The sequence below is a fragment of the Catharus ustulatus genome, chromosome 24, assembly GCF_009819885.2.
Source record: "Catharus ustulatus isolate bCatUst1 chromosome 24, bCatUst1.pri.v2, whole genome shotgun sequence".
Classification (NCBI taxonomy): Eukaryota; Metazoa; Chordata; class Aves; order Passeriformes; family Turdidae; genus Catharus; species Catharus ustulatus.
In genome coordinates, this window is record NC_046244.1 from 3,689,189 (window position 1) to 3,711,333 (window position 22,145).

At 41.8% G+C, this 22,145-nt stretch overlaps 1 protein-coding gene and 2 pseudogenes across 1 annotated transcript; all 3 read left to right on the top strand.

Moving 5' to 3' along the window:
- The first annotated feature begins 3,763 nt into the window (after positions 1–3,763).
- LOC117007034 lies at positions 3,764–8,253 on the top strand (annotated as a pseudogene).
- A 2,214-nt stretch (positions 8,254–10,467) lies between these two features.
- On the top strand, positions 10,468–14,897 carry LOC117007035 (annotated as a pseudogene).
- Positions 14,898–16,181: 1,284 nt separating this feature from the next.
- LOC122149451 (arylacetamide deacetylase-like 4) lies at positions 16,182–20,814 on the top strand. Its single transcript, XM_042779949.1, has 4 exons — positions 16,182–16,358; positions 17,520–17,739; positions 19,088–19,151; positions 20,040–20,814. The coding sequence occupies exons 1-4, from the start codon at positions 16,182–16,184 to the stop codon at positions 20,812–20,814; spliced, it is 1,236 nt and encodes a 411-aa protein (XP_042635883.1).
- The last annotated feature ends 1,331 nt before the right edge of the window (positions 20,815–22,145 follow it).

A 22,145-nucleotide genomic window follows, 5' to 3' on the forward strand; every position in this document is an offset into this window, starting at 1 on the left:
GTACTAACTGTAATTTCTTAAAGCTTCTTATTGTCCCTGTGAAGGGCACATATAAATCCATCTCACAGAGCAGAAGACTCAGGCTTACAGGCATGAAGAGCTCTGAGATGCTTTCAGACAGTTGTTGAAATAAAAGGAAGAAATGTGAACTGAAGTATGGCAAGTTCCTCCCATGCTCTACGTGGTAAATACAAAGTCAGTTACATTACAGATTCTAATTGTTCTGCTAAATTATCTAGAGAAAATAAGAATAATTTTAAAAAGCAAGGAAAATCATATTTACCAGAGTGTTTCATTTTGAAATGAACTTAAAAAATAAAGAACTCTATCAGAAGCTATTATTTCTGGGTTTAAATTTTCTTTTTCATACATTATTTTTTCCTGTTTTCTGTTTCCTGGCTATACCTGCTGGAATCAACACTCAGCCATCACAGCTGACTACTTCACCATGCTTTAGTCACTCATAGGATTTCCTGTGTTACACAGAGCAGTTCTGCAATTCAGCTGACTCCAGGTTAACTGTGGTGGAAGCAGCCTGCAATCACAAGTGAAATGTGCTGCAGTGTTTTAAACAAAGACTTTACAAGAAAACCAATAATTCATGACAGTCACAGAACTCATTAGCACTCCTACCTTGCATAATGTTGGGTTTGTCAGTTCCTGCCTCTTCCACTAATAATTAAAGAGAAGTGATGAGTTTTACACATTCAAAGTTATGTGTGATCCACAGCTACAAAAGCTTTAGAAAAACCACAAGACTGAGCCTTGGGAAAACCTGTAAAAACCACATTTCTTTGGGTAGTATCATTATTGTACTTTGCCTTCCCATCATTACTATAAGTTAGAAATATGCTGAAAAATCAAGAGGAGAATGAATTTTAGAATGCATAAATGGAGGCTGGCTGATGAGAAAATGGGAATAATTTACCCAACTATTGCCAATTCTGTACTCATCAAGCACAACATTAACCAATATTAAACTCCAGCAACACCAAGTTCACTGAACAAAGAACCCATTTGTGAGCTCTGAGTAGCTGTTTTATAATAATACAGAACCACATGAGGCCCATAATTCTCATTACAATGTCAAACTCCAGACTGTTTATTTTCTCTGGTTTAGTGGAATGTCATCAGCCTTTAGTTATTGCAAGGCTGTTCTCATAACAGGTAAAGACTTTGTGGAAATTGGGGTTTAGTGATGAGTTTGCTGACAAACAAAACTATGGCTATAGCAAAACACATCAAACAGCCACCATTTAAGTACCTCTCTGCTGCCAGGTAGAGAAGAAGCCTTTTGTTGCAAAGATACAAGTTACTCATTTCATGCAGTGCATTCAGATGAAATAAAACATTCTTGTGACAATTTAGCCCCTCAAAAGCACAAAAATCCACTGAAAACCTCACTGAGTGTTTTGTAACAACTTGAGAATCTGACAGTGATTATAGATACTCCTCCCCATCCTGTGGGTACAGAAATGCCTGGCCAGACTAGAAATAGCTGAAATAAATGGAAAGTAAGGCACCAAGCTTCATCACACAGTTATCAATAAAAGTAACCCCAGAAGGACTCACAGCTCTCAGACCTGGGATTTGTTTGATTCTGGAACAACATGGACAATGTGTTAACAGGACAAGGAGGGCTGAGGTGCAAACAGCACAGAGGAGGAGCATGCTCTAAGCCCACATGCTGAGAATACTCTAAGAGTAACATATTAAGAGATTAAAACATTAGGATATAATTTTGAAACATTAATTCACCAATATTTCTTTAACAGCCTTTAAAAAGGCTGTAATGCAGAACTGAAAGATTTTTGTTCAGATTGCCATGACTGTACAACAGTAGACAACTGCCAGGGTGTAACAAAAAGCAAATGAACAAAAACCCCAACCTGTGCCTTTGTAAATTTATTTTTAAATAAAGGACAGTAAAGCAATTTTCCTTCCACTCTATCAGGTCCAGCAAGGTTTCAAAACAGAGGTGTCATGTGTGAGGTGTTTAATTATTGACTCACTGAATAGGAGAAGAAACCTTGTGTCCAAATGGTGTCAGCAAGAGCTCATAGAGCTATCAGCAGACAGACATGTGCTCTTTGGTACAAGGCTTTCATAATCTCATCATACAAACAGCAGGTCTTTCCTTGACTTTGGTCACCTTTAAAAGTTTCCTTTACTGCCACTGAAGTACCTTTTATTCCTGATTAAAGGTTCTTTAGAAAGCACAAAAATTGCCCTCCTCTGAGGATTCAAATATAATAAATCATCAAGAACGCTGAAATACAATTTTCAGAGCTGATATTCATGTGGGAATTTATTTCAGGATATTCTGACTGGTGGCACAGACATCAGAATAAGCACTTAGTAAAACTGTGTTGGAATATGTGGCAAAAACAAAGCCAAATCCCCACAGGCTGTGCTATAATATGACACTACAGGGAGCCATTTCTAGAACAAATAACCACGGGCACCCCTGGGCTGCCCCAGCTGTGAGAAGAGCTGATAAGCTCAGGACAAGCTGAGCACTGGCCATGGGCATCTGGGTTTGGCTTCAATACCCTACAGTCTAACATTTTAACTACTTATATCCTAAATTTGTGCTCTGTGGAAGGGAAAGGCTCCAAATCAGCCAATCTCAGCACAGAGAAGGTTCTAATGATCTCCCTGTTTCACAAACCTCGGCACAAATTGGTTGACGTGACCTCGTCCCACACATCCTTACCTTCACAAGCCACTGTTGTGCAAATCAGCTGTCAGTGTTGCTTTGCCTTAAATACTATGCTAATGAAACTAAAGACTCATTCCGTTTCAGACTGGAATTCCACTTTAAAAGCCAAGGCACCAAATGTTCGGGAGCTGTAAATTTTAAATCGTGTAGAAAACGTAATTCTAGTAAGAACACAAAGCAGAAAAATCACCAAACAACTGCCACCAATTGATACCAACCCCTCAGCAATACACATGTATTCACAATGCCTCTTCACTGAAATGCAAACAAGGGCAGTGAATATGAAACTCGGAGGGGTCATTAGTAAAAAGCTTTTAGCAGAAACAACAGTGGCTTCAATCTACAAACATACCCTCAAAGTGTCTGGAGAGACCTTCGTGTACATTAGGGCTTGCATTGATTTTAAACACTGAGCAAATGTACTCTTATTTAAACAAAAATTAAGGCATGAATGTATTAGTGCATTCCCCTGTGAAATACAGTTTATAAAAAAGTTTGGATTTGAGTATTTTTTTCTCAGAGAAGTGTATATATGCTTTGATGATAAATGCCAGTAGCCCCACATCACTAAATTGAACACTGCAACAGGAATGTTCATCCAAAATGAATCCACTACAAACCAAAAATACCACCTTCAAATCAGGTCCCTCTGAATAATAATTTCTCCTTAGTGAAGAGCTCACAGTATTAATCACTTCCATATAGTTTGAATCCCACCTTTTGTAAAGGGTTCAAAGCAAGCATGCAAGTGTTGCCAATAATATCATTAGCAAAAGAAGGGTGGAGAAAATTGCATTACAATGCATTGCAACATTAATAAACATTTAATTTCTGCATATGAACTGAGCATTCAGTCTCCTGTGAAGACACCTTAGATACACTAGAAAACAAAGCTTAACCCAGCATTGGTTTTATAGCATTCACTCCCACTGAAGTGAAATGGCATCTGTTTGTACAACTTTAGCAATTATAGGAATGTTTTTTATTTCTCCTGTGTTAATACCAGCACTGTTTTGGGGGGTTGTATTATATGATTTTTTCAACTCAGAAGTGCCACCTGGAATTGAACAGCCTCTAAAGCTTCGTTTTTTCAACTCCTTGATGATTACAAGCATGGTCATGGTAAGTTTAATTTCTTAACCTGGGAATTTCACTTTTGCTTAGGTAGGATATTTGGGAGCTGGAGGAAAATGGCTTAAGGGGAAAAAAAGAAAAAAACAATTCACATCCTGAAGCCTGTAAGCATGATGTACGAACTCAAAACATGTTAAATTAACTCTAAAATTAATATGACTAATCTTAAAAACTTCTTGAGATTTTTTTCAGTCAAACTGCAGCCACTTTATGCTGGGAAGCTGTTTCACATGAAAATTTAAAACAAATACCTAGATGTATCCTGTACATACTGAACTGCATGTAGATACAATAATGCTGGTTGTTCAAACAAGCCAACATTACTCCTTCCAAATTCTTTCTTTGCAACAGGGAAAGATTTTGGAGAAGCTGGGGATCTGCAATGATTTTGCTGTCCTGCGAGCAGCGGTCGATGGGATACCACCATGGAGAGATTCCAAACTGCTTATCAAAGATCTCACAGTGGATGAGGTACCCTTGAGGATTTATCAGCCCAAAAGCCCACCCACCAGCAAAAGAAGAGGAATTCTGTATTTTCATGGAGGCGCTGGCACATTTGGGAGCATTAGTAAGAAATGGGCAAGTTTTATTTTTCAAGTCAAATCCAAACCTTTACATTTTTCCCTTCAGGCATGTGTCAATCAATGCCTGCCCTGTCCTTCCCAGTGTCACCAGTCTTTGCTCAGCACAAACTGGGAATTACTTGTGGAATGCACAATCTCCTGTTAAAGGGAGTCACATCTCTGCTTCCAGTGAGGGATGCTGCTCTACTGAGACCACCCTATCTTACATAAAACATACACTATGGGTCCAAGGAAGAATTCAAATACATTTTTTTAAAATCTGTAAATAAATTCCCATTCATGCAAACAAGAAATCCAAATGAAGGAAAATATAAATAATGAAGGAGCAATTAGGGGAAGTTTGATTCTTGTGATGACATGGCACAGGACACTTGATTTTTTTTTTCCAGAAAGGGAGACAACCCTTGTCTCAGCAGCTGGGAGTTCAGCTTCCTGTGTGCTCTGAGTGCTTTCTCTGCAAGCCAAAGCCCCTAACATGGAAATCTGGACTTTGTTCCAGGGATCAGGCAGTGCAGCTTGAGGGGTTTCAATCCTTTACTGTTTTGAAGGGTAGGTCTGCACTACACTGGGCAGACTTGAGTTTCCTGGCACCCTTGAGCCCCATGCAGAAACCACAACATAACTCCCATGCCTCTCTGCCCTGGGGCACTGATAACCCACCCTGCTGTGCTCAGAGCACAGGAGTCTGCCTGCAGTGACAGGTTCACACCTAGAGCTGGTCTGGGTGCCAGTGAGGACTCCAGGGATGGCAGGCACTCTGTAAGTGAGTTGACAATTCCTCTCATTGGAAGATAAAACCACACCACAAGTTGCACAGTGAGTCCCTGTTCACATGGCATGGTTTGATGTAACAGCCATACCTGTGCACAGAGAGTGGGAGCTGACCTTTGCCTTCAATTCCTTTCAGTGGTTGATAACAGGAAAACAATCAATATGATGACAAGCTTTCAGAAGGCCTTTGGGAATCTCCAGCCTAGGAAGCCTGAAGTCTGTGACCAGCAAATTAGCAGATGCTACACTGAAGAGAATCAGTGGACACATAACTGTGGCTTACTCCTCAATTGGATGTCATATCCTAGAGTCATTGAATAGTTTGGTGGAAGGAACGTTAAATCTTGTTCTCATCCCAAGTCCCCACCATGGGCAGGGACACCTTCCACCATTCCAGGCTGCTCCAAGCCCTGTCCTACCTGGCCTTGGACATTTCCAGGGATGGGGCAGCCACAGCTGCTCTGGGCAACCTATGCCAGGGCCTCATAACCCTCACAGGGAAGAATTTCTTCCTAATATCTCATCTAAACCCACCCTTTATCAGTTTGATAAATTTTAGTTTTTTAAGTCAGCAAATACATGAAGAAAGGAGACTGAGTTGCTAAAACCCACTTTGATTTCCAGAAGCGTCTCCTAAAGAGGCTACACACCCATGACACATGAGGGAAGGTCTTTCATTTGGATTACAGACAGAAAAAAGATGGGTTATGGGAAGGTCCTGTGAGATTCCCATAAGGAGATCTGTACTGGGAGCAGTGCTAATCAATTTATTGAAACACAAAAAAAGATGGTGCAAGGTGATGTGGTATTAAGTCTTCTGAGGGTCATAAATAGGTGGCTGAAAATGTGCAGAATGTCCTTATGACAGCAGAGGATCAGACTATAAAATGACAGGTGAAATGGCATGCAGAGAATCAAAGAGATGAGCAGAGCATTCTGATCTTATAAATGAAGCTATGAACTCCAAACAGGAGCAAGAAAAGGATCTTGCAGGAAGGAGGTCTTGGGATTATGGTAGGAAGTGGCCTGAAAACGTTGACATAGTACACAGTACCAGTCAACAAACAAATGAAATGCTAGCAACTACTAGCAGGAAAGGAAAACAAAACAGGGAACATTTTTATGCCACTGTAATAAATCCATGGTGTATCTAAATATAATATAGTGCTTATAATTCTGATTCTCACTCCTGAGCAGTACTGGAAAGACTTGGAGAGGCTGCCTAGGTGAGAAAAGTGCTTCTGTGCAGAGAATATGTGAACAAACTCTTCAGGCTGCAAAAGATGCATAAAGACAGATACACTAAGTGCCTACAAAATCATGAGAAGCAAGAGAAGTTAAATGGGGAAGGATTTATCCACCATTTCTTACAGTACAAGAGTCAATGTGGAAGCAGTGAATGCCAGGTACAAAAGGAGCAACTGGAAATGGCTGCTCACACCTTTATAAGCAAGGAGAGAACCCCTCCTTGCACAAAGCTGTTAGGGTTAAGGTCAAAATCATGGGCTTAAGAAGTGGTTTGGGTAATTCACAGAAGAAATGCTAATCAAGAGCATTAGTTATAAAGACAGTTTGTCTCAAAGGAGTGCCCTGAGCCTCAAATTCCTGTATGCTCCTTATTGCTGTTTGTCCTCAGCTTACACTCTCCTTAGTTGCTGACCACCAGGTGAGATGTGTGAGCACCCCAGACAGATTTCTGGGTTTCCCCAGTATCACCATCCTCAGAGCCATAGCCAACAGAAAATGTGTTACTGTGTAAAGACCACATTCCATAGCACGAGTTCCATACCACTCTTATGTTGCACATATGTTCAGGGATCTATATTTTCATTTCAAAAGGATATCTGATTTTCAAATCATCATTTCTGATAAACTTTCTCTCTAGGAGCCTTTGAAAGAGTATGCCGCTATATGGCCAAAAATGCAACTCAGTGGTTGTGTCGGTTGGGTAAGTGCTATTTTGCCATAGAAGTATTTATGGGAATACAGCTCTCAGTTGAAACTCTTCTGAAAAGTATGCTGAAAATACTTACTCTTTTAGATCACATCCCTATTTGTCATTTAAACCTTTCATTTAATTTAGAAATGTGCTTATAGGCAAAGTATTTTTAAATAGCTGTAGCATCATTAGTTTGGCCTTCCAATCTGCACTAGTTAAGCCCAAATATAATCTTTAAAATTAAGAAAGAAAAGTCTGTATAACTACCACAACACAAATGGAATGTGTGTAACTCCACTGACAATAACCACAGTCTCTGACATTCCAGGTACCGCCTGTCTCCTGAACACCCCTACCCAGGGCAGTATTTTGACTGTCTCAGTGCCACCTTATACTTCATGAGGAATTTAGAAGAGTATCACGTGGATCCTGGTCTCATCATCGTTAGTGGTGACAGCTGTGGAGCTAATTTTGCTACAGTTATTTGCCAAATACTGCTGAATGATAGAGATCTGCCAAAAGTAAGGGCTCAGGTCCTGCTTTACCCAGGACTCCAGGGGCTGGACTTCCAGCTGCCCTCCTACCAGCAGAACGCCTTTGGGCCCATACTGCCCCGGAAGTTGGTCATCTACTTCTGCTTTCGTTACCTTAACAGAAAACCCACAGTTTTGAAAGATATTATACAAAACTGCCATGTTCCTGAGAGTATGAGACAGAAGTATAAAAAATGGGTAAGTGCTGACCTTATTCCTGATGAATTAAGGTTAGAGGCTACAAACCACCAAAACCCGCATCATATAAACCTGAAGTCCATGAAGCTGTCAAAGAAATTTTAGCAGGAACATTTTCCCCACTTTTAGCTGAAGATTCCATTATTTGCCAGCTCCCTGAGTCCTGCATTGTGACCTGTGAGTTTGATGTGTTGAGGGATGATGGTCTGTTGTACAAGAAGAGACTAGAGGACAATGGTGTTCCAGTGACCTGGCATCATTGCAAGCATGGCTTCCATGGAATTTTAGCCTTTTTTGGCTACGGGATTTTTTCCCTTTTTATCTGCAAAAGAGATAATGGACAGTGTTGTGAATTATATAAACAGTTTATAGAAGCATTTTTCAGATGAAGATCCAAGTCATGCAGTATCTTTGATGAATTTATACTTGGCAAAGAATATAAACACTTCTGATTTACAGTTTGGATTTTGACTGCATTTTGTAGTTTCTGATTTCTGCTTCTGTAGTGACTCTCAAACGAATGTTAAGATTATTTGAAGTGCCACTATACTAGAAAACAATTCTTGTAAAAGCACACCAATAAGATTGACATGAAAAAGGCAAGGCACTCAGCACATCCTGTTTCACTAAAACTACAGCAGTTCCAGTATCTTTACATGGCTGGCACACACTGAGGGTAAGAGACAAAAAATCTCCCTGAAGATTCTTCAACAGCCCAGAAATGCTGAAAACAACAACTGGGGTCTGCTCTGGCCCTTGTGACAGGAGGTATTGATGGTATCAGATGGAGAACTCAGCTTCTAAGAAGTCTTACAGCACACCCACTGAAATTGCACCATGAATTTCGTTTCCAGGGTTAGTCTGTACAAAGGCTACACTGCTCCAGAAACAGGGAAGTCAAAAGGAAGGTCTGGAGCAGGAATCCTAAACTGGAACTAGCTTGGGTTTGATTTTGTTTGGGATCTGAGAAATGATGTTTCATTTTGGAACTTCATTAACAAACTGTAATTCCTGAACTTCAGTGAGTGTGTGGATGTCAGAGAAGTGCAGAAGTGAGACTTTTCCATAACTCTTGTTTTCTTTCAAGACTATCTTGTGCTCAATGCTATCTGTTCTGCTCTTTTGAAAAGTTTGAAAATCATATAAAGAAGGCAGAGAAGCACAGTTGTATTTATATTATCACTGTAATGCTATGGTGATTCTGTGATGCTTTCAACAACAAAAATAAAAACTAACTGCAAATATTTCTGTTATAAGAGTGAGAGTTACATTTGCTAAACACAAACCGACTGATAAACCCAGCTGAGCCCCCTGTGGTGAAAGGAACAACACTGCACAGGCAGGCAGAGATCACAATCCTGCAACTTCTACCTGGTCCCATCTGTGCTAGATCAGTCATTAACCCACCAAAGAAATGGATATGACCACAGAACTGTGAAATACAAACACAAGCTGAAAGTCCACAAACACCACTGGATGGACTTCTTTTTTTTTTAAAATCTGGGCTTTTGCTGATTTTTGAAATAAAATTTGTTTCTACTTCAGAAAATTTTATGATGACCATTTGCCCTGTTAAAAACATTCAACTTCTCACTAGAGAAACAATATGAAATTAATTTTTTAAAAAGTTTTGTGACTAAAATGACATAGTACTTTCCCTCATCACTTATAATTTGACTTTGCAATAACAACAACAACAGCAAACACCAAACAAAAAACCACCCCCCCACATTGCTACCTAATAAGGTTAGTTTTTTACCTCTTTTCTCATGAATTTGCAATTTAAATGTTCAGACATCCTAGTTGTTTGAAGAGTTGCAGACTTAGGTTCATAATTAATTCACTTGCATCATTTTAAGTACACCTTCTGTACACTAGCACAACCCTGCTCCTCAGCAAGAACAAGATAAAGCAGTTTGATTTGGAACTCTTTAACCCCTGGTTATCTCAAGTCTGCTGCACACACAGTTACTGAAAGTTACCTGCCACAAGGTTACCTAACCATGAATCTAAAGTCAGCCTGCTGAGGCTTTTTTCAAGCATGTTCCTCTGTTAGAAGAAAACACAAATACTAAAAAGAGCTGAAATTTGGGTGATGACAGAATTTTCTAAGTGCACCTTTCCAAAGAGCACTGGTGACAATCCCTGTGGCCCTTTTGAGTGACAAATGACATGCAGGTTCTCACTCCTGAGGAAAGATGGATGTCTTACAGTGCCACAAACTCAAAGCACACCAATGCCCTCGGTCCATTTTCCACCTCCAACTCATTTAATACTAATGCAGCTCATTCATAACACTCTTCTCCCAGCTAAGCACTGGTTTCTTACAAAAATTCCAAAATGCTGCTGGCATAAATCTGTTAACAAATTGAGGACTTTGATCAACTTATCTTTTGTGAGATAACAGGAATGGGGGAAAAGAAAGTGGCAAAGGGAAAGATACCTGCTAATGTATTTGTAAAATGGAGGAGAGGGGTTTTTACTGGAGCAAACAAAGAACAGGAAGATTAACAAAGAATCAGGAAGTAACAAGACAAATATATATTGGAAAGTCAAATCAAAGACAGATCACTGCAGTTCAGCAAAATGGCAGTTGTACTCCCAGTGCTGGTGTTGTTCTTAGCTGTTTTTCTTGCTGGATTTATATTGTTGGTCATAGGGGCAATTAACTTTGATTTTTCCAACTCAGAAATTCCTCCTGGAGTGAATCAGCCTGCAAAGCTTCGAATCATTCATATAATTTTAATATGCACAGCTGTGGTGGTAAGTGAACCTGGTGGGAGTTTGTGGGGAAGAACAGTGAATCTGCAGATTTTAAACTTACTACTGTGCTAGAAGCTTGCATGGAATTATGTTCCAGAGAGGACAGCAGGGCATTGCTGTCATACTGATTGTTTTATTGAGCTGAGTGTTGCTAAAGAAACTTTTGCCAGATTATTGACACTGTACTGCTCTAGCCCAACTCTATCTCAGGCAGTACCTAAATGCTGCCTTAACACAAGTGTGTGAAATCTGATTGTGCTTCTGCCCTGACTCAAGCTGACCTAGCTATGATTTGATTTCTAATGTTAATCCACATTGGATCATTTGTATTTCTACTCTTGGTTCAGACTATGATGTCTCTGGGCCATGCTTTTAAGCTTTTCTTGAGCATGGGGATGAGAATTCTCCATTTATTTTGAATATAAAGTAAGAAGCTGAACATTTCAGAATTGATCTTGGGAGAGTTGCTATCACACAAGTGACAAAATTAGGGAATGTTGCCCGTGAGGAACTGAAGGAATTCTTCTGCCCAAAGCACATTTATGTAACTCCTGCAGCAACTAAGCAGGATTGTCTGATGGGAATGAGAGGCTCTGGCCAGCCCAGCTTCTCCAGGTGAAAGCAGCTTGTAAAAGTGTGGGAAGGTAATCAGTCCCCAGGAGCAGCACTCAACATCTGGTGAGCTCTGCTAACAGAGGAGCTCACTGAATCACAGGTATTTCTGTGTAATGATAGGTGTAGAGATGCTCTGATGAGAGATGGCATTAGATAGGAGATAACAGAGATTGTCCATATATTTATTAGATTAATTTAATAGAATAACTGCAAAGAGATAGAACGTATTTAAAATGTAAAAAGGAAAACAAAGAAAAAAATTCTCTCTCAGAAATATTCTAGATTATGGTCAACCATAGTAAAGAACTCTAGATATATATTCTCATACTTTGGCTGCACAGAAGTTGTAATTAGAAAGAGATTACATCACTGAAGCAGCTGGAAAAGCCAGTTCTCTTTTAATCATCAATCTACTGTCCACCATAAACCAGCCTTGCGTGCTGCAATGTAAACAACACAGGGTGAAAGAAAACAAACAAGATGAATGTAGAAATTATTGTTCCCATCTCTTCTTGGAAAATAGCCAATACAAAATAATAAATCATTGAATCCTGTTTGTATACAACTGGAGACACTAAAACTAGTTTCTATAAAAAATTGAAATCAGTATACTGCAAATGTCTTCGTTTCTTCAAGAAATCTTTCCTCAAGATCAGACACGGATAATATTATAAATATCTGGAATCACTGGAAAAAAAGGCCTTTTGTAGTTAAATATATTGAGAATCAGGGCACTACTGACAATCCATGCAGATGTGGCTGTCTAGTAAGAAATACTTGTAACACAATCCTGAATATTATGAACTTGATCCAAATATTCCTAAGGACTGAAGTACAGACTGGCATGGCTGAACAATGCATTTCAAAACAGAGGCTATGCCTCTTCTTTTATTTATGCAAAGTTATGTTGGAGCACTAGCTCTGATTTGTATTCATTTTCTGGTGTCTGGCATGAACATCCCTATGGCACAGAAAAATGAACAGAAGTTCATTCCTACTAAATGAATCAGAATATTCTTGTCAGTGTGTGGCACACATCAGTGAGACTGAGGAGATGGGTCATAAAGCAATTATCAAACAGATTCTTAACTTAGTCAACTCTACTTTGGGCAAGTGTCTGTGCCATGAGAATTAGCACCAGAATGATCAACTTTCACTATGCTTTCACATCTCCAGGGGGGAAGGATAGAATAACCAGTGAAAACCAAACTTGCTTTCAATGTTAGGCAAAGTACTGAGGAAGCAGAGGGATCTATTTCACCAGTGTTAATGTTGCATTGTTTGAGGCTCTGTTCTTTGGTTCATGTAACTCTCTCATAACCTCTCCTGATGCTGCTGTTACTTGTTGTGTCCTACACCTGTACAGCTACTCTCTTAGATGATTACTGCCCTAAAAATACATGAGTTAGGCACTGTGAGTTTACTGTCCACACAGTTCCTCTCCTTTGGAAAATACAACATCTCTAAGTGAGCTCTCTGCTCTCTTTGCCTTTGAACAGGGAAAGATTTTGGAGAACATTGGCATCTGCACTCAGGTGAGCTTTGTGCGGTACATGCAAGGAAGAAGGACTCTGGGAAAGGACCCAAAGCTCTTCATCAAGGATCTGTGGTTTGAGAAAGTGCCTGTAAGGATTTACCAGCCCAAGGCTCCATCTGCCAGCCAAAGGAGAGGAGTTGTGTTTTTTCATGGAGGAGGATGGATATTTGGAAGTCTTGGTAAGATATCTGACAGAAATAGTTCAGTTAAAGAAATACATACTTCATAAATAGTAAAGTTAGTTGTTTCTTGATCTGTAGCAGCTGCAAACTTTGAGTATAAGCACAGGTTATATCTGGTCATTCTTGCTGCCAGAAGAAGGAAACCGCTGTGGATCAAATGAATTTTTTTACATTACAATGATATAAGGGGGAAAAAACTGAAACAGGAAAATGAGGAGGTATGAAAGAACTGAAGAGCTTTGTAGGAAGCAGCAGAGAGAAGTAGAGAGCATTTCCTTCTTGCAATTCTTTGACTTCTCCAATAGAAAACACACCCCAACCTAAACCCAAACCCCACCCAATCTCTTTCAGAGACCCACGAAGAGCTGTGCCGCTTTCTTGCCAGAGAAAGTGAATCTGTGGTTGTATCTGTGGGGTGAGTTTTTGCTCATGCTCATTTTGAGAGATTATTTCCTGTAGTGTAAATATCACCTCCTGTCCCCCCAGTCATAGCAACAATCTTCCTCAGAGAAATGTCTCTGTGGGACTTCTCAAGGGTGTGATTTACAACTTCATTCTGCTGTTGCTTGGAGACACTGAAGACTCACTTGGGCTGTTCTCACTGTCTGATTACAGCACACATTACACCCTGGGATATCTAGCTGGAAAATGAAGTTTGGAATCAGTATTTTCAAATTCCAAACTAAAAACTGATTGTAAACAGATAAGCTATATGATCTCCTTAACATTTTTTCAAGGAAAGCCTGCTTGATGCTTAGAGAAGCACATGTGAATGACAAGCTAATACCTTATCAAAATACTAGAATAACAGTTTGGATTATGAGGGTATGTAACATAACTTCATGGAACAAAGATACAAACCAGAAGTATTGTCTTTTGTGGCCAGCCCATGAAAAACTGAAGCAGAAAGTAACTAAATGATTGTCAATAAAACCTACATATAGTTGATAGCTGAGTACTCCTGTGTTGTTAATTCCTAAGAGACATCATAAACAGATGATATCATAACAAAAATAATCTGCACCACCTACATCTTATTGATGGTAATCCTATGGAGACAATGAAAATTCTGCAGAAAGCAGGACTTTAGCAATACATGTAAAACTCCTATTTCCTTCTCACACCCTTGTGTGTGTGTCCCAGGTACCGTTTAGCCCCTGAGCACAAATACCCCCGCTGCGTACGAGGACTGTCTGAACGCCACCCTGCACTTCCTGCAGCACCTGCAGCACTACGGCGTGGATCCTGCCCGTGTCACTGTCTGTGGGGACAGTGCTGGGGGCAACCTGGCAGCTGCTGTGAGCCAGACCCTGGCAGGCAGCTCAGACCTCCCCAGACTGCGTGCTCAGATCCTCATCTACCCAGGCCTTCAGGCCTTGGACTTCAATTTACCATCGTACCAGCAAAACCGGGAGTCCCTCTGCTGTTCCGGGAACGCGCTGCTTTCTACATGTTGCAGTATCTAAATGGGAATGCAACAAAACTGGAAGAGGTTTTGGAAGGTTCCCATATTCCTGTAGATGTTAAATTAAAGTATAGGAAGTGGGTGAGTCCAGACAACATCCCCAAGGAATTTAAGGTCAGAGGATACAAACCACGTGTGCTACTTGACTGTACAACTGAAGTTTTATGAGACAGTGAAGAGGTTCTGTGAGCCCACCCTGTGCCCACTGCTGGCTGAAGACACAGTTATCCAGCAGCTGCCAGAATCTTTCATCCTGACCTGCGAGTACGACGTGCTGCGGGACGATGGCTTGTTGTACAAGAAGAGGCTGGAGGACAACGGGGTTCCAGTGACCTGGTACCACCTTGAGGATGGATTCCATGGAATCATAAACTCATTTAATAGTGACTGGTTCTCATTTCCAGCTGGAAAAAGGGGACTTGAAAATATTGTGAATTTTCTAAGAAGCTTATAGCAACGTTTTTTCTTTGTTTCTGTGAGAACTGCCAAATTTCTGTGGTCTTTTATGCTTCTAAATTCCATGTAAGAAGTTCATCTAGGACAATTTGTCAATATGCAATTATGTGATTACCATTAAAGACATTTCAAGAATAGTTTCTTTTAGTGCTGTTTGAAGTAGCCCATCCACATTCTGCCTATTTTAATAATCTGTTTGCACTAGACACTTGTGCAGTACAAGTGCTGCTCTCTCAGTACATATAAAAGATGCAGTAAAATTTTAAGCCAACATCTGGTCTGACCTGTTTTATTCAATTGCAGTCGAAGATTTCATTCTTCCTAGAAGTGTGTGTTTTGGCAAAGGAGAAAGACACTGACACTACAGTGCTATAATGCACAGTCTGTACTCTCTGCTGCACATAGCATCTGAGTTTAAGACTCTCAATTTGAAGATGTCTGTTGGCTAGGTAACCAGTATTTTATATTTAAAAAAAAAATGAAATCTCATTAGTTAACTTGATTTTTAGAACTGCAACTGTTCCCAACAGAAATACTCTATCGACAGCTTTTCAATTACAGTGGAGAAAATGCTTTAAGTGTTTTCTTATGTTTATCAAACATACAAAAAACTTGTTCTTGTGCTTGAATAGAATCTTAGAATCACAGAATGGGTTGGGAGGAACATTAAAGCTCATCTTATTCACATGCCCTGCCATAGGTAGGGACACCTGGTCTAGCCCAGGTTGCTTCAAGCCCCAAATAATCTAACAACAAAATAGGACTGATGCATTTACTTTTGCAGAGCATGTTACTTACCTTTTGCCCCCACCCCTCCCTTTTTTTCCATTTTCTTTTCCAGATGTCCTGGTCAAAGGTATGTATTGCAAACAATGTAAAGCACGCTCACAATGCAGGAAGCGAATGTTGTGGCTGCAAATCAGCTGCAAGGGATAATTCAATCTCCACATTCACTGGCTCTCTGTCATACACTAGAACTTCATTCAGGACTCAGCTCAGTCTCTGAGCACTCACTGTGATCATCCACAATCCAAGAACTCTATATTCAATACCAGACCCTTTATCAGCCCCACAATTACCATAAAGATAAACAGGAAATTAAACACATTGACTCTCTTCCAATGTGATAACTGCTGGCACATTGCACAACATTTCCAAGGGCTTTAAAGTGAGCAACACCTGAGAGATCTCTTGTAACTGGGCACCGCTCCAGGCCTTACTGGTACCTGAAAAAGCCAAATCACAGATAGGTGTGAAGACACATCACCCCTGGAAACGAGAAATGGCATTTTTTTATCTACTGCCAGTGATACTGCTGGTGATTTTTGTTGCTTCATTCATATCAGCAATCATAAGAACAATTCAAACTGAGTATGCCAATTGCAGCATCCCTCCTGGAGTGAACAATCCTGGAAAACTTCGACTCATTGTTGCTGTTTTGATTGTTACATCTACTCTGGTGAGTAACTCTGCTGCAGCTTTGCCAGAAACCTTGTTAGATGTTGATTTTATTGTATGTGTAAATACCAGAATCCTGCCAGCTCCATCAGGGCTTAAATGATGGCTTTTCTCTTCTGGGGGCTGACTTGAGAGGACAGCTTTTGGAAAATAATTTCTATTAGACCTCAGTCAGTACTTAAGGCTTAAGTCAACCATAAGAGCCCAGGTTTTATCAGTTGAGCTTCCCTAATTTGAAATTAATATTTATAGAAAGTGAGATTGCTTTGATTTCCACCTTAGCTAAGCACACGATGCTTTCAGGCCATTCTTGGGGCTTTCCAGTAAAATGGAAGGTTAGGTAATGGAAGTACCAATAATAGGAGACTGGATGCTTTTTAAGAAGGAAAAAACCCAAGAAACCTTAGAGGGATGAGAGACACTTGGGAGCACTGGCAAGGCCTCCCTCACCAGCTGTCCCTTCACCAATTGCCCTTCACTCACCAGGAGCCCCCTCACCAACTGCCCCTCACCAGGTTCTGCTTTAATGAGTGTCCCTCACCATTGCCCTTCTCCTGGTGCCCCTCACCATTTGCCCCTCACATTTGCCTATCACCGTTACCCTTCACCACTTGCCCCTCACCATCCACCCTTCTCCTGGTGCCCTTCACCAGTTACCTCTCACCAATTTCCCCTCACCATTTTCCCCTCACCAGTTGCCCCTCACAATTGCCCTTCTCCTGGTGCCTGTCACCAGTTACCCCTCACCAGTTACCCCTCACTATTTTCCCTTCACCATTTTCCCCTCACCATTTGCCCCTCACCACTTGCCCCTCACCATTCCCCCCTCACCATTTGCCCCTCACCACTGCCCTTCTCCTGTGCCCCTCACCATTTTCCCCTCACCAATTACCCCTCATAATTTTCCCCTCACCATTTTCCCCTCACCATTTTCCCCTCAGTTGCCCCTCACCATTGCCCTTCTCCTGTGCCCCTCACCATTTTCCCCTCACCAATTACCCCTCATCATTTTCCCCTCACCATTTTCCTCTCACAGTTGCCCCTCACCATTGCCCTTCTCCTGTGCCCGTCACCAGTGCCCTTCTCCCGGTTCCCCGTCCCCGGATGCCCCCTCAGGCCTGTCCCCTCCGCTCACCCCCGCTATCCTCCCTCTTCCCCACAGGGCAGGATTTGTGAGAAGCTGGAGCTGTGCAGCAGCCTGGCCGTCAGGCGCCTGGTGTTCTCGGGCTGGAGGCCGGCCCCGCTGCCGGGGGTGCTGCAGGAGGACGCGCGGCTGGGCCCGGTGCCCGTGCGGCTCTACCGGCCCCGGTACCGGCCCGGCCCCCGGCCCGGCCCCGCCGTGCTGCTGTTCCACGGCGGGGGCTGGATCTGCTGCGGCTTCGGTACGGCCCGGAGCCGCCACCCGCGTGCTGCAGGGCAAATCTGGGGGGAAACTTCAACGGGGGTTCTTTAGGAAACGGGTTTAAGCAGTTTCTTTGCTCAGCTGGTTTGGGGAAGTATTTTTTCAGAGAGAAGTGGGGAAAAACTGTTTATGTAACAGGCATAGCACTTCCCAGCACGAAAATGAACAATACTAAACAGTAAAAGTTTTTGCCGCTCTGAGGAGATGACAAATTCAGAAGAGGTTTTTTGTGGATTGCAGCCTGGCTCACAGGCTGCTCTCAGTCCCAGGCCTGGTGGGCCACAGGTGTGAGCTCCTGCTGCTTTTTGGGTTTTCAGTCGAGAGCAGGTTTGAACAACTTTAAGAAAAAGGGAAAGAAACTACATTCCAAGGATCTTCTTTGCCTCAGCTAGAAAAACTAACTACAAGCAAAGGAGATCTCTCTCCTGCTGTTTGCTGCAGACAACACAGTCTGTGTGAAGGAACTGGGGGAGCAAGTGCAGTCTTTGATAACAAACTCTGCACTTTTTCTTTCCCCCTTTACTCCTGGAACTAGTTTTAAGGTTGCAGAACTCAATATTTAATACTAACAGAACAGACAACAGAGGATACAAGCATCATGAAGTCGCTCTAACACACAGCTTAGCCAGGGTTTGCTTTAGCCATGGCCACTGTGTGTGTGTGTGTGTGTCTGACAGAATTCCGGCCTGATACAAAACTTTTTCACCTGTTTATATTCTTTAGCAAAAAAATTAATGCTCATTGGTTCTAAATGACTTAATTCTCTTTCATAAATTGCTACTCTATCCTCTTTAGTCTTTTTACTACATTTTTCTTCTGGTAGGGACTTTCCAACATACATATACTGAGTCTTTTGTTAGCTGCTTCTTTATATTCTGGTTTCTACAGTATGTTCTTGTAGTCTGTGAATTCTGTCCTTCTTATATCCAATTTCAACAATACACACCCTCTCCCAGGCCTTGTTCTTTGAGGCATATCAGGGTTAGTTTGGCAAAACTTTTAGAACTTTTAGTTCTAAAACTTTTAGAAGTTTCAGTGAGTTTCCCAATCATATCAACAAAAATAGTCTGTGCAAAGAAAATTAGCTACATGCTGCCTAGAAGTGATTTAAGACTAGCACACTTGTTATCATTAATATACAGTTATGAATAATTAAAACAATTAATTAAAATTTAATTAGAAAAGTTATATCATTTCCAGCTGCTGGAAGGCTGAACTCTGGCTGGGCTTTCCCATCCAGCACTGCCAAGGGAGGTGGAGGGCAGGGGAGAGGGATGAGGGGAGCTGGACCATTTGTGGGCAGCAAAACATCCTTTGATGTGTTTCAGATTCCCATGAAAGGATCTGCCAGTACATTGCCAAGGAAAGCGGCTCGCTGGTGGTGTCTGTGGGGTGAGTCACAGCCAGCTACCCCAGAGAAGACTTTTTGCCTCTTGTTGCTTCTCAGCACTGCAGGGATGCCCAGCTGGTGGGAATGCTCCTCTTCAGGAGCTGTACTCCATGATCCTTATGTGTCCCTTCCAACTCAGCATTTTGTATGATTGTCCCACCATCCCGGGTGTCCAGACAGAATTTCAAGGGGGCTGTTTTAATTTGTCTCCCTGCTCCATCAGCTAACAGTGCAGACACAGCCCACAGTAAGGTCCATGTGTGCCCCAACATAGAGCTATGCTGGCACTACACAAAACCAAGGAATGCTTTCCAGAAGAGAGTTCCAATGTGTTGACAAACGACTGAGAAACTGAATTGAAAGGTGACAATTCAGTGATTGGTTTAAATAGGTGTAATTACCTTGTGAACTTTCTAATAGAAAGAGTCAAAGGCCAGTAAGTAATAATACTAGTAATGAGTACTACTAATACTAGTGATACTGAAAAATAAAACTGTCCCAGTTATTTAAATAAAGAAAAAATAATTATAAAAATGAAATATCCTAAGTAAAGGTGAGGTGCAGAATGATTAAATTACCTAATCCACAAGCCAGATGTAGTCTACACCAGAAGAGAAAAATGAAGTTACATCACTTAATTTGTGATCAGGGCTGCTCTTGGAAAATCCCAACTATGCTGTGTCCTTGCAACCCCATCCTATGGCTATCACTTCTCTGTGATGACTCATTGGACAAATATCTGCTTAGTAGATAAAAATACCTTCATTGGGGTTTTTTTTGAAGGAAAAATTACTCCAACACAGGAAAAACTAGGATGCTGTAGAAATTTTGTATTTAGACATATGATATTTCCTTCTGTTACTTTTGCTGCCTCTGTGTGTGTGTCCCAGGTACCGTTTAGCCCCTGAGCACAAATACCCCGCTGCGTACGAGGACTGTCTGAGCGCCACCCTGCACTTCCTGCAGCACCTGCAGCACTACGGCGTGGATCCTGCCCGTGTCACTGTCTGTGGGGACAGTGCTGGGGGCAACCTGGCAGCTGCTGTGAGCCAGACCCTGGCAGGCAGCTCAGACCTCCCCAGACTGCGTGCTCAGATCCTCATCTACCCTGGACTTCAGGCCCTGGACTTCAATTTACCGTCGTACCAGCAAAACCGGGGAGTCCCTCCGCTGCTCCGGGAATGCGTTCTTTACTATTCCTTGCACTACGTCCAAGGGGACACATCAAATCTGGAAGAGGTTTTGGAGGGTGCTCATGTTCCTCCAGACATGAGGCTGAAGTATAGGAAGTGGGTGAGTCCAGACAACATCCCCGAGGAATTTAAGGTCAGAGGCTACAAACCACATAAGCCCTGTGAATTCAAGCCTGGAATTTTTGAGAAAGTGAAGAGAATCTGTGAGCCCACTCTGTGCCCATTGTTTGCTGAAGACACAGTTATCCAGCAGCTGCCAGAATCTTTCATCCTGACCTGCGAGTACGACGTGCTGCGGGACGATGGCTTGTTGTACAAGAAGAGGCTGGAGGACAACGGGGTTCCAGTGACCTGGTACCACATCGAGGATGGATTCCATGGGATTGTAAACCTATTTGATTATCATGGCTTGTCATTCCCATCTGGGAAAAAGGGATTGGACAAGGTTGTTGCATTTATAAAAGGCCTGTAAAGGGAAGTCTCCCTCGGTATGCTTCTCCCACTAATATCTCTGCTTAGGCTCTCACACCTCAGGTAGTGCTGGTCAGCAAGAATGTGACAGCTTTTCATGTGTAAAATATTAATTCTGATATCCATGAACTTCAAATTAACACAGATCTTTTCCTTGTGAGATTCCTGACAATTCAATCTTTACAATTTTTGTGTGCTATGGTTTGTTTTTTTTTTTTCCAAAAATTGCCATCTGATTAGTTCCTTGTCTTTAATTGCTGAATTATTTACTTCTGTACAAATACTCTATGTAGAATGATTTGGATTAAATATTGTTCACTACAACCAGGTTATTTGTGATGTCTATTTGATAAGCTCTAAAGCATGACTACATTTAGCTAGAAAGTTTAAGCTAGGTAGATAGTGAGATGAAGAGAAAATTCTGGACAAACAGGCAAAGATCAAGATCTCAGTGAGGAGACTGAGATTCCATGGCTGCAAAAGCAGCAGTGCAAGGCCAGAGTTGATGGGGACACCTAGCTGGAACCAATAAGTGCTGCTCTGCTTTTGAAATAATTGTAGCCCTACAAAATCCTTTTTAATTTTGGAAAGGCTCCGCTAAGCCCACAAAGGGCAGGATATCGTGTTGAGAGGAAATGCTGACATCAGGTTTTAGAAAGGCAGGAAGGATCAGTGAAGTGGGCTCTTGGTCTGTGTGCACTGAATGGGAGGCTTAAAGAGGGAATATGAAGCAAGATGTTTTTGTGTTCTTCCAAAGAGTGTCCCCCAGTATTAACTTCTGCAGAATCTGTGCTGTGATTCTGTGCTAGAATCTGTCAATTTGTGCTTGAGTTTCACTTACAGGATGAGACTGTTTTCCCTGACATGATGCTTCATTACACCCTGCTGATGAAAGCAAGGAAGAACAGCAGTGAGTGCACTCAGAACAGCCAGACTGAGGACATGGAAATCCCAGAATTGCTGGGGTTGGGAGTGCTCTCTGGAGATCATCCAGTGCAATCTCTCACCAAGGCAGGGTCACCTGGAGCAGGTGACGCAGGAACACATCCAGGTGTGCTTGGAGTGTCTCCAGAGAGACAAACTCCACACCCTCCGTGGGCACTGTCCCAGTGCTTTGTCACCCGCAATGTAAAGAAATTCTTCTGCATGTTGAGGTGAAACTTGCGTTTTAGTTTAGCCCATCGCTCCTCTCCCTAAGAAAACCCCCAGGAAAAAAGGGGGAAAATCCTACAGGGCTGAGAAGAACTTTTCTCAAAAACAAACGCTGAGTTCCCTTAGGTTTCCCTGCGCAAGGGCAGTGGGCAGGCAGCCCTTGCTGCACTCTCCCCGTCT